The sequence below is a fragment of the Ostrea edulis genome, chromosome 6 (genome assembly GCF_947568905.1).
Source record: "Ostrea edulis chromosome 6, xbOstEdul1.1, whole genome shotgun sequence".
Lineage (NCBI taxonomy): Eukaryota > Metazoa > Mollusca > Bivalvia > Ostreida > Ostreidae > Ostrea > Ostrea edulis.
This window is the reverse complement of record NC_079169.1, coordinates 39,298,294-39,325,568: the sequence shown is the minus strand read 5'-3', so window position 1 is coordinate 39,325,568 and position 27,275 is coordinate 39,298,294. Positions and strand designations below refer to the sequence as shown.

Here is a 27,275-nt window from a genome sequence, read left to right as displayed (position 1 = left end):
GTCCGATGGGTGGTTAGAGTCCTCTACTATGAGTGCCTCATAATATCTTCATTTTCTTAATTGGTGGTGGTGTATGTCTTCTACTATTATACATGTATCAATACTTTCAAGCTGGGGTTAAGTTGGGGGGGGGGGGGGGGTGTCACCCAATATATCTGTTATTTGCATTACAAAATAACAAAATGGATATTGCTATCAAAGTTGGGGGACAGACACTCTCTTGTCTCCTCCCCTTGATTCTATGTGTCTGACAACGACGCATAATATGATAAACTCAATTATTACATTTTGCATGAGTACAATTTGCGTCGAGTTCAACGCAGAATGTAATAACGCAAAATGGCATAGATATATAAGATCTATTGAGCGCCAAATTAGCATAAAATGAAGTAATTGAAAATAGCATTACTTAAAGATATGTTTAAGTTTTAATTATTGCGTGTTTTAAATGAATCAAATAAATCTGTATTATCAATTAATGAGAGCAATATTGAGTTACTGTTCTCTTATATTGAATTAACGATATCGTTTGTCTTAATAAGAGCGCGATTATTACAAGATCATCGTTTGAATCTCTCTCTCTCTCTCTCTCTCTCTCTCTCTCTCTCTCTCTCTCATCCCATACAATCGTATTGTTGTATATGCAAATTATCTATGCACAAACAATTTATGTACCTAAATTATTCTGCCTCTGTGCAGATAGTCTACCAATTCAGTAATCAACACTTTCAAAGTGGGTCACTTTTATTAAGTGAATGATTGAATGTACATGTGGTAAGAGACTGAAAATAATGAAAAAACAAATTTACAAAAAGTTCATAGAACAGTTAAATAGTAAACAATGACCCTAACTTTAAGCAAGACATCAATTGTAGACAAATAGGACAGACTTGAAAAGGTAACAATTTATTAGGTCAAATACAAGTCAAAATTCTGAAATTAAAATTAGATCAGAAACAGGCTTAAGCTATCACAAGAATATTATATGCACTATTGAGCTGCATGCAGAATATACCTAAATTGACTGAGGATAATTATAGAATTTACATTCATGATAAAACTTTACAATGGCTTATAACCCATTTAATATACATCAAGATATGATAAACCTATCCTAGTATGAAATGAACTGTAGCACTGAATTTACTAAAAATGACTCGATACATAGCAATGTTTTAAGACATGGACATATGCCAAAAATTAAGTCTGTCCAAACAGTCATAATATGTGAACATGTTATAGAGACTACTTTAAGAAAATACATGTGAATGCTTAGTTTTACTTACATATGGTGCAGGAGTGTACCCACAAGGCACATGCAATGCTTGGAACAAGCAGAAACTACAAAAACATCAGCCAAAATGGCCTCCTATCCTCATGTAAACAAAATAAAAAATGAACCGGAGAGGATTACATACCCGGAACAATGTACAAAAGGGGGGGGGGGGGTAACTCTAACAAACAAAATTGTGCAACACTGCACTCCCCGCCTTATATGAAATATCACACCCTTGAACACAATACATATATAGTATTATCCTTAACTGAGGATATTCATGAAAGCACAAATAAAGGGTACTAACTCAAAGTTAATAGATGTACAAGTTGTTCAACATTTACTGAACACTTAACTTGGACTGGACAATATAGGTACGATCTGGGTAATTGGTCGCACATAAGTTTTCTTTGTTCCTGCCTTGAATGTTACAAGTTCACAAGATTATCTTCACTGGAGAACACACGTTTTATGCGACAGAGCGGCCAGAAGTTTCGATGCTGTTCCACATCCTTCATCAGGACGACGTCTCCTTCTTGAACAGTTGGTTTGGTGTCGGTCCACTTTCTGCGTTGCTGTAGAGACTGGAGATATTCCTTACGCCAACAGTCCCAGAATCTGTTGGCAAGAATTTGGACGATTTTCCATTGAGATGTATACATGTTGCGAACATCAAAGTTCATATGACTTTCAAACACATCCCCTGTTTTTTTGCGTAAGTAGAACATTTGGAGTGAGCACTTGAGGTGATTCTGAATTGGTTGCGATAGGCACGATTGGTCTGTTGTTGACAATAGCCGAAACCTCCGCAAGGAAAGTAGTGAGCACTTCATGAGTAAGTTTAGTGTGTCGATTCTCTTGCAAAATGGAGTCCAGGATACGGCGCGTAACCCCTATAAGACATTCCCAGGTTCCGCCCATATGCGAGGAATGAGGGGGGGGGGGGGGGGGTTTAAACCTCCAGATTGTTCCTTTATCCACAAGTAGGTTATGGATGGGTAGGTCCTCAACATTCACAGAGTTTATACCTAACTCTCTTACACTGCCGACAAAGTTTGTGCCTCTATCTGAGTAAAACTCCTTAACATTTCCCCTTAACGCAAAGAATCGTCGTAGAGCGTTCACAAAGAAAGGTGTGTTCATTTGTTCCAAGACTTCAATGTGCACTGCTCTGCAGCACATACAGGTAAACAAAGCTGTCCATTCTCTTAGAGTCCGCGCTCCCGCCACGAGTACGCCTAGTTGTTACATTCCATGCCCCAAAACAGTCCACTCCGACATAAGTGAATGGAGGTGAAGGTTTCACCGTATTGGGGGTAAGTCAGCCATCTTTTGAGTAAGAAGTTTTCCACGCCCTCAGCGGCAGCTCACACATTTGTAAATCACTGATGACACGATACGTTTGGCACCAGTAATCCATGATCCTGCACTGCGGATGGCTCCCTCCGTAAAATGGTGTCATTGATGGTGTGTTATCTCATGAAAGTTTAGAACTAAAAGTTTGGCAATATGATGATTTCCTGGTACAAGAATGGGACTCCTTTCCCCTAAATCAAAGTCACCTCGTTTTAGTCGACCACCGACGCGTACCATGCCTTCTTCATCTAACAATGGGTTGAATCTTAAGATGGAACTGCTTCTAGGAAGGGGTCTTTCATCTCTAACAGCAGTAATTTCTTTTTGATAGACTTCTGATTGGACGTGACGTATTATGAGCTCCTCTGCCTTCCTGTATTCACTGCCATGTTCGAACATTTCATCGTTCGTACTGCTACTGTTGTTTCGGTATGTCACAGTATGGACGGCCCGTTTGAGGCACATGATGACTATTACAAGGTTCTTCCATGAAGAAAATTTCCCAAAGCTACGCTACGTCCAAGATAAAGGGGTAGACGTTTCTACCTTGCAAACAACAATGTCCTGTTTGATTTCTTTGTCCATAGCTGGATCCACCAAATCATGTATTTGGGCAAGATGAATTGCGTTATCTTCTGTGTGAAGCCATTCAATAGGTCCACGCAACCATGAGTCATACAATGCACTGTCAACAGTAGATTTAGTACCATGGTCTGCTGGGTTCTGGTCCGTAGGTATAAAGTTCCATTGAGATGATGGAGCGAAGCTTAGAATTCTCTGAACTCTGTTGCTTACATAGGTCAAAAACCTCTTGGTACGATTGTAAATATAACCTAGAACAATTCTGATGTCTGTGTAGAACTTGATATGATCCGCACTGATGTCTAGTTGGTCCCTTATAATAATAGCAATCTCCACCCCCAGGACGGCAGCACACAGCTCTAAGCGTGGTATAGATGTCGCTGGTTTGGGGGCAACTTTGGACTTTCCCATAATAAAACCCAGATTGATGTCTCGACCATGAGCATCAAACAGGTAAGCTACGGCAGTAATAGCCACTTCTGAGGCATCTGTGAAAACCAGTACTTTCTTCTCTTTAAGCTGAGAGAAGCCCATAGGTAGGTATTTCCGTGGTACATTCAGTTTCCCAAGATGAGATAATGATTGAGTCCAATCATCCCATCTGTTCAGGAATTCTTCTGGTAAGGGAGCATCCCAGTCTACACATGGGGTCTGCGTCATTTCCCTGAGGAGTAGCTTTCCTTGAATAGTGATAGGGGCGATGAAGTCTAGAGGGTCGTACAGACTGTTAACAGAGGACAGAACTCCTCTTCGAATGTATGGTTTTTCCTTCCTACTGAGTCTAAACCCAAAGACATCCTTTTGAAGGTCCCACACTAGTCCTAGGCTCCTTTGAGTTGGCAGATCGTCATCTGTGATATCAAGTTCTATCAAGTCCTTTGCTAGATCCTTCACATCAAAGCTCTGCATCACGCTAGGATCATTAGATGCAATCTTGTGTAATCTCAGATTCCCATGAGTCATTAAGGCATTTAGTGCGATGTACGAGGTCTGTGGCTTTTTGGGTCGTCGGTACAGATACCAGGCCATCATCCACATAAAAGTTCCGTTCCACAAACTCTCTTACATCTTTTCCAAAACTGTGTTCTGCCTGAATGGCAGCTAGTCGAAATCCGTAAGTAGCCACAGCAGGTGATGGGGTGTTTCCAAACACCTGAACAGTCATGCGGAATTCTGTTAGAGGTTTGGATGGGTCGTTGTCTGTGTACCATAAGAATCTTAAGAAGTTCCTATGTTTCTCTGCGACACCAAAGCAGTGGAACATCTGCTCAATATCTGCCGTCACAGCTACAGATTCCATTCGAAAACGCATCAACACTCCAATGAGACTGTTCGTAAGGTCTGGACCCAACAAAAGTACACTATTTAGAGACAAGTCCTGGAAACGAGTCAAAGAGTCAAACACCATGCGAATCTTTTCTGGTTTGAGTGGGTGGTACACCCCAAATATCGGCAGGTACCAGCATTACTCATTTGGTTTCAGAGGAGGTGCTACCTCTGCATGATTTCTGTCCAAGATATTCCTCATGAATTCTAACGCATGTCTCAGTTTTGTGGGGGGTTTTCTCAATGAGGAATCAAAGATCTTAGCACGTCTCACTGCTTGGGTGTAATTATTTGAAAGTACAGGCCTGTCAGATTGAAAAGGTAACGGAGCAGTCCATTTTCCATGAATATCCCGTTAAAATTCTCTGTTCATTATTTCTAGAAACTGGCGGTCCTCTGTTGACGTTCCTGGAGTCTCGTCATTCACTGTTGTATGGAATATTTCCGAGCATGAACCAGCACCATGATGACAAGTTTTTCCTTGTGTAATGAATAGCTTTGAATCGCAAGGTTCAAGTACGGTACTACGCCCATTATTCAACACATGAGTCTTATTAACAACAATGGAGTTGGGGCCTATGAGCACTGCCCAAACACATTTCACCTATCACTGTCCACCCTAAGTACAGTTTCTGTGCAAACGGTAAGTCTGGAGGCCCAAGTTTTTGATCAATCACGTGATGTGCTTGGATCAAGTCTCTTCCTATTTGGAGCAGAATCTCCGCTGTTTGGTCCAAATCTGGGATAAATCCTGCAATATCCAACATATGTTGATATGTAGACGCAACTTCACGAGTCGGTATTTCCTTACGATTATTCGGAATTTTATCGCACTCTATGATCCTGGGTAAGCACAACTTCTGTTCTATGACGAATCCCTCTGCTGTTCTCCCAGAAAATGTAACGCTACCACTGCAGGAATTCAATGTAAAGATACAGTCATTACCCTCTAATCCGAAGTGGTCAAAAAACTTGGAGCGAGCTAAAGTTCTATTGCTTTGATCGTCTACCATAGCATATAATCTAAGAGCTAGTTTTGGTCTGTTAGAAGGGTACACATTCACAAGGACAATCTTTCCACAAAATCGGTCTACGTTATTCATCCCGCACAATTGGGTACAAGACAACGTGACCACATTTTCTTCTCCCTTCACAAATACAATTTCTTTTGACAAATTCTCCCCGCCAATCTCTTGTCCAGGGTCCTTGTGAAAGTGCATACAGGTTATATGACGATCACCCTTACACACATCACAAGTCACTTTATATAGTTACACTTGTTCGCCTTATGTTTTCCCTTGCAGCAACGGAAGCAGAGTTCTCTAGTTTTCAAGTCACGTTTGCTCGGGAATGTAATTGCTAGGAAAGTACGACATTGTTCCAAGGGATGATCAGCCTTGTGTATAGGGCACCGTGTAGATGACGATGGTGTTTCAGCACTAATGTCCGACTTTCGCACAAATACTTTGTTTGTAGGTTCCTTCTTCTTGTCAGATGAATATCTGGTGCTTGAAACTAGACCGGGGTCATTTTTCAACTCACAAATGTCCTTTATAAAACTGACAAAAATGCTGAATGGTGGGAAAGGGGCATGGTTTAAACGTTTATACTGCGATGCACGGGTGGCCCACTTATCTTGTATGTGGTTGGGAAGTTTACAAGCAATAGGTAGTATACCCGAGGAAGTGTCATAATATCCAAGTAGTCTAGAATATTTTGGATCTTGCTTGTTGGGCTCGATCTCATACAGTAAGTCGAGCAGGTCATAATAACGCTTTGGATCTGTCTCAGTGATTTTTGGAAAATTTCTAAGTTTTGCATTCAATGCAGCTTCTACCATCTCTGGTTTCCGTAGCGATCTTCTAAGCGATCCCATATCAGAGATAAAACCCTCTCGGGTTGGAATGTGTTAGCTGAGCGTATGGAGAGTGCGTATTTCTTGGATTCGGGACTCAACCATTTTGTCAATAGGTCCACTTCTTCTATGGGTGACACCTTCAGTTACTTCAGAATACTTAAGAAGCCAACTTTCCACACTGTATAGTTTTGAGCAGAGTCATCAAAAGCAGTAAAGCGATGTAAGAGTAAGTCTTTCTTTAAGAGGTAGTTGCTCATGTCAACAATTGGTGGTTGTTCATGAGATCTAACATGACCAGTTATAGGAAGACGAAAGTCTGGTTGAGTTGAAGTGATGCTTACAGGTCCATTTCTTGGATGATATGAGATGTCATCATGTTGAACATGGTTGGCACGAATCTCCGATTGGTTGCTGACCTGTGAATTCACATAAGCTTCAGCTTCAGCCGTCTGTTCTACAAGTTCCTGGTCAATGTCCAACTGAACACTTCCCTTGTGATCCGCGATCATATTCAACGACATTCAGTTCGGCATTTGCCACGGCTGCCGCTTCTTTCTCTTTTGAAACCCATATATCAATATCAGTGGCTGCTTTTCGTTTTTCTAGAGCTGTCTGCTCCTCTAGGTATTTAAGCCTCGACTGTTGAGTTTCTGCCTTCACTCGAATCTTAAGTAATTCGGACGGTGTCTTTGAAGCTTGTGATGAAGTCCTGGACTTCTCTGAAAGTCGTTCAGCTTGTTCAAGTAATCTTTCATGTAGACTGTCACGAAATTTCAATGTTATATCCGAATGTATGCGATACTGAAGTTCATGATGCTCTAGTTTCTGTAGAGATTGATCAGTCCGTGTTCTTGCTAAAAAGTCTGCTAAACCTTGACTATGCCTGAGGTACTGTTTGAACATAGAATCCACACGGTCTTGTCTCCCTTAAGTACTTCCGGTCATTATTGTCACTATCACAATTCGCTATGACGTCCTCTATTTCCCTCCATGAGTTCGTGCACCCTTCCTGCAGATTTAAGAATTTATCGTCAAATAATGCTTGGCCCTTCTCCGTCATAACCCGAAGTCTAGGTTCCGTATCCTGTTGCTCTTTATCAGTTGCCATGATCTCAGTCTTTGATCCTCGTCATATTCTCTTACTATTCTGCCTCTGTGCAGATAGTCTACCAATTCAGTAATCAACACCTTCAAAGTGGGTCACTTTTATTAAGTGAATGATTGAACGTGCATGTGGTAAGAGACTGAAAATAATGAAAAAACAAATTTACAAAAAGTTCATAGTACAGTTAAATGGTAAACAATGACCCCAACTTTAAGCAAGACATCAATTGTAGACAAATAGGACAGACTTGAAAAGGTAACAATTTATTAGGTCAAATACAAGTCAAAATTCTGAAATTAAAATTAGATCAGAAACAGGCTTAAGCTATCACAAGAATATTATATGCACTATTGAGCTGTATGCAGAATATACCTAAATTGACTGAGGATATAGAATTTACATTCATAATAAAACTTTACAATGGCTTATAACCCATTTAATATACATCAAGATATGATAAACCTATCCTAGTATGAAATGAACTGTAGCACTGAATTTACTAAAAATGACTCGATACATAGCAATGTTTTAAGACATGGACATGTGCCAAAAATTAAGTCTGTCCAAACAGTCATAATATGTGAACATGTTATAGAGACTACTTTAAGAAAATACATGTGAATGCTTAGTTTTACTTACATATGGTGCAGGAGTGTACCCACAAGGCACATGCAATGCTTGGAACAAGCAGAAACTACAAAAACATCAGCCAAAATGGCCTCCTATCCTCATGTAAACAAAATAAAAAATGAACCGGAGAGGATTACATACCCGGAACAATGTACAAAGGGGGGGTAACTCTAACAAACAAAATTGTGCAACACTACATAAATGATTCCCTGATCTATAAATCTGCAATACTCTGACCAGTAAATTATATGGTATAAGGATTCATGCACAATACAGGGTAAATATTATACTCTGATACTTCCCCTGATTGAAGATAGATGATCAGCACGGGCTAAGTGTGTCGCAGTCTGTACAATGGACAATGTTGTTTACTGTTGGAATACAAATGGAATGTATCGTTTTGTTTCATGGATTATGCTAATAAAGGGAGTTTTACTACTTCTTTGAGTATTTTCGACAAGTGTTCACGTACATCTGCGGTCCTTTACAGATATTACGAGTAGACCAAGGTAAATAGTCGTCCGCATTCGATGCTTTTTCATGGCGAGCATACATGACCATGTCTTCTTTAAACGTACAGTAGCATTTTGCTTGAAGTAAGTGTAAATGATGTAGATTTTATACCCTTTGCTTATTCCATTTCATCAATAGATAATAGATGAAATATTTCTCCGCGTTTTTGTATAGTTTTGACATATTTATTGCAAATGTACGTACATTCACGTAAAGAAAAGGCATTCTATATTAATTTATCCAAAGCTTTTAGAATGATTTACTACTGTACGATATGTTTATTGTAATTTTGAGCGCTGCGTGGTGTTTCAAATCGTGATTTCATTTCTTCTTGATGTCCTATAAATTAGTATCGGAGATGTACGTGTTACCTGTCGAAGCTACCCGCACAGGTAAATCGAAGACACTGATGTGAAGTGAAGCGTAGAAAAACTCGTCCCCTTATATACCATGCGAACCCTGATACATATAACAATAGAATATCCAACTAATATGGCGGATTAGCAGAGAAATATGGCGGACATATAGAATTATACTATATTTATTAATTCATGTCAGCTTTAAGCATAGGAACGCAGAACTGAACTTCAAACAGCAAATGAAAGATATCAACAAGCAGTTCTACTATATGAGACACGTGAAAGAGTTGACGCACTTACACATTGGTGACACTGTAAGAGTGGCACCACCAGAAAACACCAATTCCAAAGCGTGGAAACCCGCTACAGTAGTGGAACGACACAATCAGCCTACATTGTAGAGTTAGACAACAAACGACTGAGACGCAACAGAAAACATCTCAGACAGTCTACTATTAGTGCTATTCGTGTGCCAGAACCGGAACCGGAACCCGAGACAGGAAGATATTCAGACTGATACACAGGAACCTTTGAACGTACCAACCAAACATACTCTTAACAAGCAGCCTACACCCATTGTTACCTCCTTTGGTCGTGTCATTGGGAAACCAAACCGCTTGGACCTCTAATCTGATTCCTGCTAACATTTTGTAAATCTAATTTGATTGTGTGCATTTTTTCTTGTGCAGTTGACATTATAGTAACTAAAACGTGTCGATAGACCGATTAAGTTAATTGACTGCACAAACTTCCTTTGATGTACATGCGTGTCATTTTATGAAATTTAGTTTAGTTCGAGACCGCATTATTATTTCTTTCTAAGGAAAGGGGCCTGTAACATATGCCTGTTTGTTAATGATTTATTTGGATCGGGTTCGATGTACCTTGTGGACATTACAGGCACGATAAAGACCCCCCCCCCCCCCCTCCCCTCCCCTCCCCTCCCCCTCCTTTGCTCAAAGGCCGTAAGCGCCGAGCATAGGCCTAAAAGATCTGAATTTACCGGCAATTGTAACGTCTCCATATGACTACGAGTTAAAAATTCTCGAGCGAGATGTTAAACAATACACAACAAACCAACAACCGTTCGCTCTGCGTTCACTCACCGTTCAAATGGGAAAGTATGTCGTTTCAGGGACTGTATAAACCGATCTTGGTTTAGGATATACAAGGTAAAGCTACCATAATGTTTTGGGATCGATGACCCCCATCCTCTGAAACAAATTGTCATGTAGCATTACATGTACATGTATGGCTGAACCCGCTCGTGGATAAGGGGATCACACATCAAAATACATATTTTTCATAATAAACCTAATAATAAGAAAAAAATCATGATTTTAATAACATCATACAATATATATTGTTGATATAATAATACAATGTGTATTTTTTCTCTAATTATTTCTTCTTGAACTTCTACCGAAGAGGTTCACCATAAGAAATTCATATGTCGCATTTACAATACCCCAGGAAAGGAAAGATCGGGTAAAATTGATGTGAACTCCGCGAAAAAGTTTTCGAATACTTTGATTTCTTTCTTCTTGGACAATTTTGAGAGTATAAAGCAGGCTTTCAAATGTTCCACCCACCTTACTCTGCATCTTCACTTTTACAACATTTACTGGATAAAACAAAGTACTAAGAAATGCACCCAATGCAGCACCACATACGAAATCCTGCGTAGTTCTTTTTAGGACAGTTTCAGGTGGTGGAAGAGTATCCATTACATAATCTCTGACAAGAAAAAATAAGCTATTGCTGCCACAGTTACGAAGGAGTATTGCAGAACCACCTCTGTAAAATTCTTTCATGCCATAAATGGAGTTCAATTCCCTTGCAGCATGTCTAGCATTTTCAAATCGATGATTGTAATTTTTATCCTGCATTAGTACTTGAATTCTCTCGAAAGGTAATAACAAAGCTTCCAAAGCGCCTGCAAATGTAGCAGCAATGACACTATTGCAAAACACAGAACTTTGTGGATATTGTTTGTTTAAATAATTACGACACTTGTAGTACATTCCAAACATGAGTGTCATTGAAGCAGTTTTCTGTATAAGTGGAGGAAAGAAGCCTCTGTATAGATTACTTAGTCCTTCGGTTTGCAATTGCCTGAGTGCAGGGAAGGTTCGGACGCCTGACAATTGTTGGCGAAACATTACTTTATTAATAGGAAATGTGACTGTAATGTTGACAAATGCAGATCCCCAACCACATACGAATTCTGCTGGGCTGCTCTCCAATTTTTTTTCGACAATCTTTCCTGGCATGCCTCAGTCTTCGTCAAAATACAGGTTATGACACTGAAATATAAAACAAAAACGTAAGATCGCCTTGCATTACATATGAGGAATCTGGAGTCAAAGGTGTGGGAAGCAAATTAATAGCCCCAAGGACCATAACGCTCACCTAAGCCAACCTGGCCCTGCTGTTCTTCAGAGGAAGATTTACCCCTCTTTAATTCCACAACGAATTTTGACCCAATATTCTGACCCCAACCTAGACCCATGGGGTTATGATTTTACCACACTTGAATCCACACAACACGAGGATGCTACAATGAAAAGGTGAAGATAATAAACAGTGATCAATCTCATAACTCTTATATGGAATATAAAATTAAGAATAGGGCGAACATGAACCCCTGGACATACTAGAGGGTTATCAGGTACTTTAGAGGAGAAAGCATCCCCCTATCGTGAGCCCTATATCTTGATGAAGTAAACAGAGTAATCCGTAGTCACAACCATTGTGTACAGAAGGCCCAAACAATTTGTATGCAACAGGCTTGACATCATTTCACCCAATGACAGGTCGTTATAACGACCATAGAATTTGCAAAATGCTGACTTTAAATGTGACTGTTGAAGTCCCTGCAGCATCAACTTATTTGTCAGTAGTAGCAAGCACAACAGTGGTTTTAAGAAGATACCATTCAACGAAAAAGTTTAGCAAACCAATTCCTTGATCTTAAACTTTAGTCAATGTTACAATGACTATGCAGTTGACATCTGTAAGAAACATCGCTGGTTTTACTGTACTGACTCTCAGAGAGTTTAATCAGCAACTAGTTGTAAAATGATACCATCAAAACAATAAAGAAAAAAATCAATGTATGGACCCAGGGGTGCATGAGCCGAGTTGCATCGGATACATTGTAAAGTCAGGAATGGTGTGGCATATTTATAATTGTGAAGAACTAATTTCAGTTTTAAACTTTTCGAGTTACTGTCCAGAAACCATATTTGTCTTAAGTTTTCAATCTATTTTCGGTCACTGTGACCTTGACCTTTGACCTTTTTTCACCAAAATCAATAGGGGCCTTGCTTTCCTGGTATCCAACAATATATCCAAGTTTCATTTGATTCAAATTAAAAAATTTCGAGTTATCCTCCGGAAACCAAATTTTTGGGGCATTTTAAATTTATTTTCGGTCACTGTGACCTTGACCTTTGACCTATTTTCTCCAAAATAAATAGGGGTCTTCCTTACCTGGTACCCAACAATATATCAAAGTTTCATTTGATTAGATTGTAAACTTTTTGAGTTATCATCCGGAAACCAATTGTTGACGCCCAACCGCCCGCCGGCCCGCCCACATCATCAAACCCAATAGCCGAGTTCAACTTCGTTGCAACTCAGCTAACAAGAAATGTTTGTCAAATATACAACAGCACCACCACCACCACTCCTACGTGGTGCAGAATTGAAAAGGGTTATACACATGCATCATTTAATTGATAATAGTGCCAAACCATTTCAAGATGTTGAGCGGATAATATCTTCCTATGTCCAGAATGGACTGACCCTTGGCCTTTGACCATTACACCGAATATAATTAGGAGTCATCTACTCCATAGGATATACTAGTGTACCAAGTTTGGTGTCAATCAAGCTACTGATTCTTGAAATATGGGAGACAATATGTCACTATGTTCAGTTTGACCCTTGATCTTTAACCATGTGACCTCAAAATCAATAGGGTCATCTACTTCTTAAGATGTACCAGTGTTCCAAGTTTGATGTCCGTCAAGCAAAGGGTTCTCGAGATATTGAGCGGACAGTATATTCCTTGGTCCAGAGGGGGCTGATTCTTCACCTTTTGACCTAAAACTCAATAGGGTTCCTCTTCTACTCATAACTAACCAACATTTGAAATATCATCACGATCAAGATATTGAGCGAACACGTGGTCTGCCGACCGACAAGTGCAAAGCAATATCCCCTTTTTTTCTTCTTTGAAAGGGGGCATAAGTAATTGTTTACAGAATCTCGTATACAGTCACATGAATTTAGAAATAAGACTGAAATGGGTTTCCGTACTTCGGAAAAACGTAAATACTGACTATTACAATGACATTAATGGTCTTCCATACTTCTACCCTTAAATAAAAAATACAATCGGAATGCATTGTGCTTATCAATACTCGTATTTAACCGAATATAATACGCACTTTTTAATTTTTCTATAAGAAGGGGCACATACTACTTACTATTTTACCACTATTAAAAGGTTTTTGGCTCATTTTGTTATAGTCAATGCAATGTGGTGCTGTTTACCTATTTAAAGCCAATTAAAGTTTGTCATCGTGCAATTTTTAAAACTGTCACGATATTATTATACCGTGACTAGCACATGTTTTGTGTACACGTCCTTTGTCACTTGATTTTGTCAGATTTCTGCATGTTGAACGTTTTTCATGGGTCTGGTAATATGCGATTACTTTAGAGGGTAATGTTTGAATTTCATCATTTAGTACCAATTAAATTACTGGCTTTGATTATTGATATCTTTATAATTACCGAGAGGGTCGTTATATATCGCATCTTGGTACCACAGGCACTCGACGTTTAAAATATCGATAACAAAAAAAATTGTCTTCCTGTGCACATAATATTCACAAGGTCACAGACAATTTTTTATCATAGATATCTAAAACGTCGAGTGTCTGTGGACTGTAGAATAGTCTGAAAGCAGACACATAACAAACTGAACGTGCGTTCCTCGTCTCACCCCAGTAGATTCCCGCAGAAATAGTCATATGGTTTAGGCTTTGACATACTTTCGAAGAGGCTTCGACGGGGAGTATGATCGGTCGTAATAGACCAATACCATTTTCAAATATTTACTATGCTTTTCCAACCTAAGAAAGCAAGATATTTACTTTCTTTACTATAAAATATTTTTACTTACAAGTTATTTGTTTCATGTTTACGAATCTATTTTTGTAGTTAATATATTTATACACAACATACGTCCATGTATAATATTTTTTTTTAAAAGTACAATCGCCTGTGACACTTACTGACTTAATTTGCTTACATCATGTACTCATGCGCCCTATATATACATGTAGTTTCTTTGAACGTATGGAGGGGATTCATATATATTACATTATTATAAGAATGTCAACATACATGTATGATATGTCTTGAAAACTTAATGAAGCTGTTCAAAAAAGCAAATGAAATTTTTCAAGATATTTGTGCGAGGTATTTATTTGCTGTCGGTATAAGAATAAACAGAAAGTTTGTAAGCCGCTGAAAATCCGCATTTAAATGACGCTGTTTAAAGCAAGGAACGCTGACTCAAAAACAGGTTAGAACAATTCGTACTCAGAGGAATTCCAAAGACTACGAAGATATTATCAATGAGGAACTCCGGCGTCTTTATAATATCAACTTCAAAGTGCTTGTGAGTAGAATCAGAGCAGTGGTTTGTTTGTTTGTTTGTTTGTTGGTGGGGGGTCTTCCCTTTTTTGTGTGTGTGTGTCATTTTTTGATTGGCAGATCACTAGATGTAAATATCTCCTTTTTCCATTTCTATTAAAGAAGCAACTGTTTATGATCTTAAAAGATCTAGTCTTTAATTTATCGGATCCCGTGGGGATCCGGGTTAGAATAGGTCCTCAGTACCCCCTTGCTTGCCGTAAGAGGCGACTAAATGGGGTGGTCCTTCGGATGAGACCACAAAAACCGAGGTCCCGTGTCACAGCAGGTGTGACACGATAAAGATTCCTCCATGCTCAATGGCCGTAAGCGCCGAGCATAGGCTTAAATTTTGCAGTCCTTCATCGGTTGACGTCTCCATATGAATGAAATATTCGATCAATCAATCATTTAATTTATCGGAAAAAATGGTTGTATAAAGTGTTAAAGGTTTGATGTTGTTGATTTGAGGGAAAAAAATTATTTCAAATTTACCAAAAGGTTTTTAGAATCAACATTTGATTTACACCACTTCTGGCATATTATGTGACACAATACGTTTTTAAGTTTCTACTTCACAGCAGTTGATATTTTTGTATGGGGCAAAGATAGGAGCTAGGTAGAATATTTACTGGATCCAGCAATGTATCTAGTTTGTAAGTGTTTTTGTGAAGTTTAAGAATCCGGTGTATATACGGTAACTCGTACTCATTCGTCCCAATGACTGGGATATTAAATGTTTTGAAAACTAAAGCATTTCTTTTGAAAGGAAACCGTCGCGGTGGCCTAGAGGTTAGAGCGTTCGCCCCGCATGCGGGAGGCCGGGGTTCGAATCCCGGCCGCGACAGACCTAAGTCGTTGAAACAGGTAGTGACAGTTCCATCGCCAAACGCTCGACATCAGGTGTGAATGTCACGGGTCCTCGGAGATAACCTTAAAAACACCTGCCCCATGTCGCAGTAGGTGTAGCATGCGAAAGTACCTTCACTGCTCAAATGCCGTAAGCGAAGAGCAAAGGCCTAAATTTGAAGCCCTTCACCGGTCCACATGAGTGAAATTTTTTTCGAAAGACGCTAAGCAAGATACAATCAATCGATCAATCTTTTGAAAGCGAAGATGAAGTATAAGTAGGATTACCAAATGAGGAATTAATGCCAAACTAGTTTAAAATGCAGTTGTAATAATGACCTACCAACTTATAGACTCCAAGGTTAAAAGATCAAACAAAATTGTGTACAAAGTCTTGGTGTAAACGATTTATAAACGAAATATGAAAGCCCTACCTAAAATAGTTCTAAATATATGTTAGTTTTCTTTAAAAAGGTCAAAGTTCAAGGTCGCAAAGTCAAAGATCATAATATTATTGATTGAATAGTTTTACGTCCCTCTTCAGAATATTTCACTCATATGGAGACTGCCGGTGAAGGGACTGCAAAATTTAGGCCTCTACTCGGCGCTTATGGCCATTGAGCAGGGTCGAGAATCTTTATCGTGCCACACTTGCTGTGACACGGGACCTCGGTTTTTGCGGTCTCATCCCATATAGTCACCTCTTACGACAAGCAAGGGGGTACTGAGGACCTATTCTAACCCGGATCCCCACAGGAAAGATCATAATATGGAATGTAAGATATTGTCATAAGAAATAAATATACAAGATATATAAGATCTACCTTAAATAGTTCATGAAATATTGTATAGATCAGATTTTTATTTAAAGTAGGTCAAACTTCCAGGTCAAGGTCACAAGATTATGAAATATCATGAAATTTACAACTTTGGTAGAGGCCTTCCTGCTCTACATCACTATGCATTTAGTTTTTATTACATATGTGTGGTTCTTGAGAAGAACCTTTTTGAAAATTTGTCATTTTTGAGCAATTTTTGACCTGCCCCTAAGGCCCCAGGGGTGCAGGAATCCTGAAATTTACAATTTATGTTCCCTTTTTTTCCAAATATGTTTCATACCAAATTTGAAAAAAATTGGAATGATAGTTATCAAGAAGAAGATAAAAATGTCTATTGTTCACACCTTTAATAACTGACCATTTTGTCACCACCCTGATACCAAAACCCCTACCCCTTGGAATAATCAAATTTACAATTTTGATAAAGGACTACCTGTTCTTTCCACAAGTGCTTCTGGACAGGATTTCCGGTACCCCCTTCTTGTATTTTTAAATGTTGAATTCCTTGGGTATTTCGGACGTATTTTTGATAAAATATGTAACTTCAGAGGTTATATATTTCAATGGAATACACAAATCTCGCATAGAAACCGTTTTTAAAAGTGTCACATCACCGATCATAATATATGAACAAGGTGTGCAACTCAGCCAGCGCCATGTTGACATAATCTACACCTCGCTGAGAAATCCTATCGAAGAAATACCAATAATGCGCATACCAACTGAAAAGAACAGTCATTCTAAATCTACTGATGATTTGTGGATTAAATGCATCGCTATTTGGTGCGCAATAATTACATCACACCGCTCAATTTCATCGTTTTAACCTCGCCACTTCTCATTTCTGACTATAACGAACGGAAGTTGTGATGTTGGAATATTTCTATCGCAGCCAACTATTTTTAGAACGAGAAAACCCGAGACGAGGTCTTGCGAATATCATTAGCTACACGAAAAGGGAAGAGAATACCGATCATAGTATTTCAAATCGGTTGTGGAAAGGCTTTAAGGAGGTACTCTACATCGTCATAATGGCCGACTTCCTTTTGAAATATGGTGAAAAATATAAATATCAGCAATACTTGTCTATTCATTTTAAAAAATTATCACCTAGCTGAGTAGCTCACTAGTTTAGCACGTCGACTGCTGAACTGTAGATCGCATGTTCGATTCTAACAGGGGTTTTAAATTTTTCTCAGATTGCTTTTAAACTAAAACTGTATTTTTTGACTAAACAATTTGAAAGTTTTCAATTTCAAAATATTGTTGTACATATCCCCCACTTTTCATCCATATCAAATTTCTCTGGTGTAGCATACATCCTTAAAGACATTCACACTTAAAGACATTCACACTTACACATTATTGGAACCATAATACTTTTAATATATCCAAATATATTATCATAGTAAACTCTTAACCCTATACGATATGATTTGGATCATAATGGTGTTGGGACAATGTATATTTAGAGGTACTTGTTTTCAGGACACCCCCCACCCCCCACTCCCCGAATAACCTACATGAGTTGACTTTATTTTGTTGTTGTTGAAAATCTCATTAATGCATGTCAGCAATGTCTTGCATACTCCTAAAGTCCAAAATAAGCCCTTTAAAACAAACAACCTCACTGCTTATTGTAACACCAACATAAACCACTAACCTGTGAGGGTATTTTTTGGAAAGGGCATATTTTGAGTTATTTTGGACTTAGGAGTATGCAAGACATTGTTGATATGCACTGGAGAGATTTCAACCAAAAAATCAAATCATGTAGGTTCTTCGGAGAACCCAAGTACCTGTGATTAGGTCATACTGAACAGATCGATGTTTGATTACAATTGATTGATTGAAGTTGATTGATGTTTTCCGCCACACTCAACAATTTTTCAGTAATCTGGTGGCGCCCAGTTTTTATTGGTGGAAGAGAGAACCCAGATACAATGTACGTGGGAAGAGACCACCTACCTTCCAAAAGTAAACTGAGAAACTTATAATTATCTAAAATGATATTGGGAGTGGAGTAGGGGTGAAGCGGTAGTTTTTTGTTGTTTTTTTTTATCATAATGTGAACTATACACAAAATATGTGTGCGATGCACGCACAAGTGCTGGTTGTTGATATTTGTTTAATCTTATATAAGTTATAACATAAAGTTTTGACATTCCGTTGTCAATTAATTTTTTTAACACCCCAACACCCCCCATACTTTTTATATTTTAAATCGAATTTGGATCTGATCATATGTAAAGGCTTGATGAAATATGTTGTTTCTTTTTTAAAACGATTGTTAGCCAATGCTAAATAGCTGACCTTATAACTGAATGTGGAACATTGTCGATATATTGTGCTTTCATAGTTCTTTCTGATTTCCATGATAAATTAGGCTAGGTCTTGATTACTTTAATCGGCATTCACTTCCCTTTTCGTGTAGCTAATGGTATTCGGAAGACCTCGCCTCAGGTTTTCTCGTTCTAAAAATAGTTGGCTGCGACAGAAATATTCCAACATCACAATTTCCGTTCATTATAGTCAGAAATGAGAAGTGGCGAGGTTAAAACGATGAAATTGGGCGGTGTGAAGTAATTATTGCGCACCAAATAGCGATGCATTTAATCCACAAATCATCAATAGATTTAGAATGACCGTTCTTTTCAGTTGGTATGCGCATTATTGGTATTTTTCGATAGGATTTCTCAGCGAGGTGCATATTTTGTCAACATGTCGCTGGCTGAGTTGCACACCTTGTTCATATACACATGTATTATGATCGGTGATGTGACACTTTTAAAAACGGTTTCTATGCGAGATTTGTGTATTCCATTGAAATATATAAACTCTGAAGTTACATATTTTATCAAAAATACGTCCGAAATACCCAAGGAATTCAACATTTAAAAATACAAGAAGGTGGGTACCGGAAGTCCTGTTCACAAGCACCTGTGGTCCTTTCTAAATATCTATTTACTTTCAATTTAGTATCAATAGCATTAAAGAAGATGTTATTTAAGTGTTTTTCACATAAATACTATATAACAAGTTTGGTCCAGCCCTGGGGTCACAACCCCTACCCCGTGGATCATGAAATTTACCATTTTTGTAGATGCTTTCCTGCTCTACATCACTGTGCATTTAGTTTTTCTTACATGTGTGTGGTTCTTGAGAAGATTTTTAACAAGAGGCCCAAGGGCCTAGAATCGCTCTTCTGATAAATTGTACAACCCCACCATTTCTATTCTTAGCCTCTTAGTATTCTAAATCTTTAGTTAAATCCTAAGAATTCAAAAAAAGTAGGTCAATGTGACCTACTTTTTGGTTTACACATTTTGAGAACCCAAGAAATATCAACTGACAAAGTTTGATGATTTTAAGCCAATTAGTATCTGAATATTGAAATATAGCTGTCAAATTTCAATCGTAGGTCATGGTGACCTACTTTTTGGTCAGCGAACTCCGAACATACAAGACCCATCAACTGACAAAGTTTGATGACTGTAGGTCAAATAGTATCTGAAATATATAAATATAGCCGTCAAATTCCAAAAGAAGGTCAAGGTGACCTACTTTTTCATCAACACCCTTCAAACATGCAAAACCCAACAACTGACAAAGTTTGATGACTGTAGGTCAGATAGTATCTGAATTATATAAATATAGCCGTCCAATTCCAAAAGTAGGTCAAGGTGACCTACTTTTTGGTCGACATCTTTTGAACATGCAAGACGCATCAACTGACAAAGTTTGATGACTGTAGGTCAAATAGTATCTGAAATATATAAATATAGCCGTCCAATTCCAAAAGTAGGTCAAGGTGACCTACTTTTTGGTCGACACACTCCGTAGACTGAAGATGCATCAACTGACAAAGTTTGATGATTGTAGGTCAAATAGTGTCTGAAATATAGTAATTTAGCTGTCAAATACCAAAAGTAGGTCACGGTGACCTACTTTTTGGTCGACACAAACCGAAGACTGAAGACGCATCAACTGACAAAGTTTGATGATCCTAGGTTTTACAGTGCCCAAAATATGCATCTAAAATTGAAAATGTGAAATTTGAATATCTGCAAAATTCAAAAAGTAGGTCACTGTGACCTACTTTTTTATAAATATGTTTCAAGGCCTCAAGATGCATCAACTTACAAGATTTGATGATTCTAAACCTCTCGGTATTTGAAATAACAACTTAAAATATATCTATAAATGATAAGCCATAAAATTCAGAAAGTAGGTCACGGTGACCTATTTTTCAGTTGACGCATTTCAAGGTCCCATGATCCACCAACTGACAAGTTTTGATGATCATAGGCTTCAAAGTGTCCAAGAAATGCATCAAAATTAATTTTAAAATAAATACCTGCAAAATTTAAAAAGTAGGTCACCGTGACCTACTTTTGAGACAACTTGACACAAGGTCCTAAGATGCATCAACTGTCAAAATTTGATGATCCTAGTCCTTATAATGACTAAAATATCAAAGATTTAAGGAAATATAAATTTAGGTCAACTTTGAAGTGACCTTGAGACCACGCCCTTTGCCCCAGGGTAATGCCTTGAACAATTTTTAATCTACAACATATCCTCATCCTTATGTGTAAGTTTGGTGATAATCTGCCCAGTGGTTCTTGAGAAGAAGATTTTTAAGCAACCACTACTTTTGTTTGTATTTTCCTGATTATCTCCCCTTGTTAAAGGGTCACATCCCTCTATTTAGTATGTATGAAAGCCCTTGGGCCAATGATACCTTTTAACAAATTTGAAAAAAATTGGCCAAGGGGTTCTTGAGTTATAGCCCTTTTTTCTAAAAAGTTTACGCACACCGCACAAATGGCCATAGCATTAGCTCTTTGAGCCTTCGGCTCAGAAGAGCTAAAAATTGGTCAATTTTGGGCAATTATTGTCCTGCCCCTAGGGCCCCAGGGGTGCTGGAGTCCTGAAATTTACAATGTATGCCCCCCTTGTCCCAATGATGCTTCATACCAAATTTGAAAAGAATTGGACTGGTAGTTATTAAAGAGAAGTTAAAAATGTTCAATTGTTAACGCACGACTGACGACGACGGACGAAAACCAATTGCAATAGGTCACCTGAGCTTACTCAGGTGACCTATAAAGCGCAGAAAACTGTCTGACCTATTTTTAGTTCAAAAGTAGGTCAAGGATGGACCAATCTAGCTGAAATGCAAACTGAACTTTTTTCCTCTGAGAGGAAGCCTTTGACTATATATTAGGGATATATTGACTAAATTTCAGAGCAATATCTCTATCCATAATGAAAAAATGCCCGGAAAACTGTTTGACCTACTTTTAGTCCTAACGTAAGTCACATACGGAAGGACCAACCTAGCTGAAATGCAAACTGAACTTGTATTCCACTGAAAGGAAGCTTATGTGTAAAGTTTAGGGCAATATCTGTATCTGTAACGAAAAAAAGTCCAGAAAACTCTTTGACCTACTTATAGCCCTAAAGTAGGTCAAGGATGAACCAATCTAGATGAAATGCAAACTCACTCTTACAATTATTTAGGGAGATACTGTGACCAAATTTCAAAGTTGTACATGCATCCGTTACGGAAACAAGAGGCCCACAGGCCTTATCAGTCACCTGAATACTAGTGAAAAAGTATCACTACTTCCATAGGCTATGAAATGTTGAAAAAAATTCCTGTTCTGAATATCTAAGCTAAATTCTAATGTTCAGCAACAGTATAAAACAAGATGTGTTCTTAAAACTTCACTGCCCTACACTGCATACACTGATGAAAGGCTTTAAATAATAGCTGTATTAGCATTAAAACATCAAAAGATAAGACTAATTTGGACTGGGTTATGAAATTCACCATTTTTGTACATCCTTTTCTGCAATTCCTAAGTATGCATTTAGGTTTTATACAGTATCAGCAAACTTACACATAAATACTACAGTGGAACCCCGTTATTACGTTCCCCCTTTATTACGTTAGTCCGCATATTACGTTGGAATTTCAAAGCACAAAACCATTTCTTAAAGACCCAACTTTAAGTTAACGCCCCCAAATTTTACCGGTGTTGTGATCAATGATAAGCCGTTGGTCAATCAAACTTTTAACAATAGAGCTTAGGTTGATTGACGTTTGCAGAGACCGTGGTCTACAGCTACCTGAGAAAGATGTTTTGATAACAATCATAGCTAATGATGACCGGCAGTCTTCAGATCTTGAGGAAAGCCCCAGTATACCTGAGTTTTGATAGCATTGACTCGCACCTAGAATATTTTAATTTCTAATGTCCCCTATACAATGCAATTCATCACCGTATTTTCTCTCTCCATCTTTATACATGTATTATAGATTAAACAATCAGAAATCAAACAATAATAATAATTTTTAAAAAAAACAAACAAACATAAGTTATTCTTTATTGGCGCAGCACATCAACATGTATAATGGTTATATTGCCCATGCCTAAAACTGTTACAGTAGTTTAATAAAATGCTTCTGTTTGAGATACCACATGGATTATAAATTACACAATCAGAAATCAAACAATAGTAAAAAAGCATAAATAAGTTATTGAGATATTTCTATTTATAATTTATCACGGCTTTATATTTAGAGAGAGAGAGGGGGGGGGGGGAGAGGGAGAGAGAGAGAGATGTGTAAAACTGTAGCAATAATATAGATGAAATAATATGGCATGGCAATAGTGTTGCATACGTATGAAAATAATGACTCATTTAGTCAATGATTGAGAGAAAGGGAGAGAGAGAGAAGGGGGGGTTAGACTAGCTATGTGTCAGCTTCTGTTTGGGATACCATCGTTACACAAACACTACGTCCACAGAAACCCTAAAGAGAGAGAGAGGAGGGGTGTAGACTTCGTGTCAGTTTCTGTTTGGGGGTGCCATCGTTACACAAACACTACGTCCACAGAAACCCTAAAGAGAGAGAGAGAGAGAGGAGGGGGTAGACTTCGTGTCAGCTTCTGTTTGGGATACCACCATTACGCAAACACTACAGCTACAGAAACCCTACAGACGGCCCATATTGAGGGGTATCTTAATCATTCTTCATTTGGTTGTACATGTACACAGATCTACTTGGATTTATTCATTCTCTCCAAACATGGATATTTTACCTACTACACCCACGACACCGCGAACTCCCAGGACACCAGGAAGTGCCCGGAAACGCCGGGTAATATTATATTTAGGAAATTATTTATATACGATATATAACAATATAATTAGAAGTTTTAAAAATCAAAGGTTTAGAAATGGGCTAAACCTGTCATTTGCAATACATAAATATGACCAAGTTTGAAGGTTTACGGGAAATAGAAATGCGGTATGCATGTAGGTAGAAATTTTAATTTTTTTTTTTTTTTTTTTTTGCACAAATCAAGACACTAAGCATAATTTGTAATAACCTGAGAAATTTCCTGTGTATATCATAAAAATATACACAACAACCGATCTCTTGGCCAGGTAAATTCCAGGTAAATAACATTGACCATGGATAAGCTCCGCCCACATTCAGTGATCCGTGGAGCAACCGTACGGTGTTTTTTTTGGGGGGTCTTTAACAAACCTATATAAAATAGACCTCGTTATTACGTTGTCCTAAAATGCCGGGACTCGGTATTACGTTGTAAAAATTCCGACAAAAACGGAATAAACCCCTAATTATTCAATAATGATTCTCAAAATAATAAGCCATTCACACCTTGACTGCCTGAGGCAGTCACCACGTAAATTTCCTGGTCTGTTTGGGGATTAGAGACGCTTGACTGATCACGCTTCGACAGATCTAGCGACATCAATACAGGTGAATACCCTGTATAGAAGCCAGTGATAAACAATTAAATAATGTTTATTTAGAAATTGTACTCTATGAAATTTACTTCATTTTTCATATTTTGATAATCAAAGAAATAATTTCTCAACCACCTGCGTGTTCAGCATAGTGTGATTACCTTCGCTATTAAAACTCTATTCACAGACAGCTTTGGTGCCAAACAAGAAAGACAAGATTTATCGTAGCAATGTTACAACCGCTTGGGTAACTGCTTGGACATAGGTGACTAAAGGTGTTCAATTAAAAAAATTGTTCGTTGTTGGGACATGCAGCTTGGGTGTCCGTAAATCTCGTCCATACATACACCAATCTATCGGCCGACTCGTGCACGGCATTTACCTCAGTGAATATTTTAAAATCCCTTGATGCACACGTGATTTTAGTGCCATCATTTAGCGTTATAAATGAAATCTTCGTGAATCATTATATTTTTTTTTTATGTGGATTGCGCTTAAATTGTTCTCCGTGCATGTTTATCGTTGGTGAGAAGTGTGTAAGTGTTGGGTATCGTGTGCGTTTTGTGTCTATAGTTTTGTTGTTTTTTGGGTGGGATTTTTTCTATTGTGTTGTGTATTGTGTAATTAGAGAACTTAATAAAAACGATGTTTTGTTATTTTTTTTAAATACGAATGTTGAATACGAACCGGAACGAGTTATTGAGAGAAATTTACATGAACGCATTGTTTTAAAGTTGAACAAAATGGCGGTCCAAACGAATGCAGAAAAAGCAACGTTTATCAAAACTTACATCCTTATGTATCCTACACCGAAATAAAGAAAATGGATAAGAACATGAAGAATTACGGACATTAAAGATAAGATGTAAATAAAACAAAGTATCATATTCTTTTAAACAAAGAAACAGTAAAGATATATTCACACACCCCTTCACGGAGTACCAACGGACGATATACAATTTCAAAATGATAATTTTAACGGATTTCACTGGGAACGTTTATTACGTTGACCCCGGTATTACGTTATTTTATCGTGACAAAATGGAAAACGTAATAACGGGGTTCCACTGTGTATATACTAAGTTTGGCCCCACCCTGGGGTCAAAACCCTTACTCTGGGGGAAATCAAATTTACAATTTTGGTAAAAGACTACCTGTTCTATCCATTTAGTTTCAATTTAGTATCAAAAGCACTAAAGAAAATGTTATTTAAGTGTTTTACACATAAACACTATATAACAAGTTAGGCCCTGCCCTGGGGTCATATTCCCTACCCCGGGGATCATGAAATTTACAATTTTGGTAGAGGCCTTCCTGCTCTACATCATTATGCATTTAGTTTTTCTTAAATGTGTGAGGTTCTTGAGAAGATTTTTGAAAATTAGTCAATTTTGGACAGTTTTTACCCCACCCCTAGGGCCCCAGGGGTGCTGGAGTCCTGAAATTTACAATTTATGTCCCCTTGTCCCAATGATGCTTCATACCAAATTTGAAAAGAATTGGACTGGTAGTAATTCAGAAGAAGTTAAAAATGTTCAATTGTTAACGTACGACGGACGAAAACCAATTGCAAAAGTGAATATCTGTTCATGTATTTGGAAAAAGAAACAATCCCAAAACTCTTTATCATTTCTAAAAACAAAGGAATAGATACCGTCAACATAAGTAACATTCTTCATCATAAAAGGGTTCAGTCGTGTATTCCAACTTATTTCAAGTTCAAGTTTACACCCTGTATTTCCTACAGCTATATTTCTACTTTTGCATCCAAATTTTTAATTATAAACAAATTTACAGTGCCTAGATATAGACCATCTTATACGTAATCCACCAACGTGTTCTTGTTCTTCATCTTCTTTCAACTATAGTCCAGTTGGACATGTCATTACTGGTGATGTTGATATAGTTGAAAATAAGGACCCCAAATCACTTATTCTAAACGATCCTAAAAACAGAGAACCTCGGTCTTTTAATTGGCGACAGAACTTCATCTCTATTATGAACTCTGTCGAAGATTATGCCAGACGATGGGCTAAATATGAAGAAGAACTTGATACATTGTCATAATGGGTTTAAAGCATCAGAGGAATATTACAAGAGGTCCATGGTCCTCGAATCGCTCTTCTGATACATTGTAGAACAGGCAAAAATTCTCACTAACCAAGATTCATCAATTAACAAGGTTTTAAAGACCTATCACATGATAGTGTATGAAGGGGATATCATACGGTACACTATTAGATTAGGCAATCAAAATAATTACAAAATGAAGCTACTTAACCTACGTGCATATCTGGGTAGTACATATTTCTCTTCTACATGAATTTTTTCAAGGGACATAGAGACGGTTGGGGTGCTAAATACCGAATTTACTATGCATACAAATAGAACTAGGGGATCACATTGTATTTGTCCGATTTTTAATGCAATTACATTTCATGCCATTGTTGGAGAGTGGTTCTTAAAACCAACATCAACAAAATTGCATTTTAACTTTTTCAGCTCTGTTGAAATAAAAAACAAAGAGTGAGTTAAGTGACAGAATAGCATTTTTAATGAATTTTTCTATATTTTTCAAAGATTTGGCAATATGTTTTATTAATGATTGTCTGAAACAAATTTACATGACAAGCTGGTTTTAAAATTGTGTACAGTTATAAAAAAATTATACAGGAAATTTTAAGTTTAAAGTGTAAATACAGTAGTTGAAAATAAGGCCACAGTTACCTACTTTTTGATCAACACACTCCAAAGACTCAAGATGCATCAACTGACAAAGTTTGATAATTGAAGTCAAATAGTATCTGAAATATTCATATATAAACGTCAAATCCCAAAACTAGGTCACAGTGACTTACTTTTTGGTCGACACACTCTGAAGACTCAAGACCCATCAACTGACAAAGTTTGATGATTGTAAGTCAAATAGTATCGGAAATATTCAAATATAGCCGTCAAAATCCAAAAATAGGTCACGATGACCTACTTTTTAGTCAACACACTCTGAAGACTCAAGATGCATCAACTGACAAAGTTTGATGATCCTAGCTTTCATAGTGTCCAAAATATGCATCTAAAA

General features: G+C 37.8%; 1 protein-coding gene and 1 non-coding gene across 10 annotated transcripts in view; one reads left to right on the top strand and one right to left on the bottom strand.

Moving 5' to 3' along the window:
* Positions 1-726: 726 nt before the first annotated feature.
* Positions 727-27,275, bottom strand: part of LOC125645894 (mitochondrial nicotinamide adenine dinucleotide transporter SLC25A51-like) — a 53,025-nt gene continuing 26,476 nt past the window's right edge. For 3 of the 9 annotated variants that reach the window (XM_056139572.1, XM_056139571.1, XM_056139573.1), the window contains 3 exons: positions 11,418-11,562; positions 10,112-11,311; positions 727-8,504 (listed from right to left, as the gene is read on the bottom strand). In XM_056139572.1, the coding sequence (XP_055995547.1) occupies positions 3,146-4,252 (1,107 nt within the window). In that variant the 5' untranslated portion in view covers positions 4,253-8,504; positions 10,112-11,311; positions 11,418-11,562 and the 3' untranslated portion in view covers positions 727-3,145. Of the gene's footprint in view, positions 8,505-10,111; positions 11,312-11,417; positions 11,563-27,275 lie in introns of those variants that run through there. The other 6 variants (XM_056139576.1, XM_056139577.1, XM_056139575.1 and 3 more) reach the window with 4 other exon arrangements.
* Trnaa-cgc (transfer RNA alanine (anticodon CGC)) lies at positions 15,493-15,564 on the top strand. The gene has a single exon. It is a non-coding gene; the product is annotated as a tRNA-Ala (tRNA).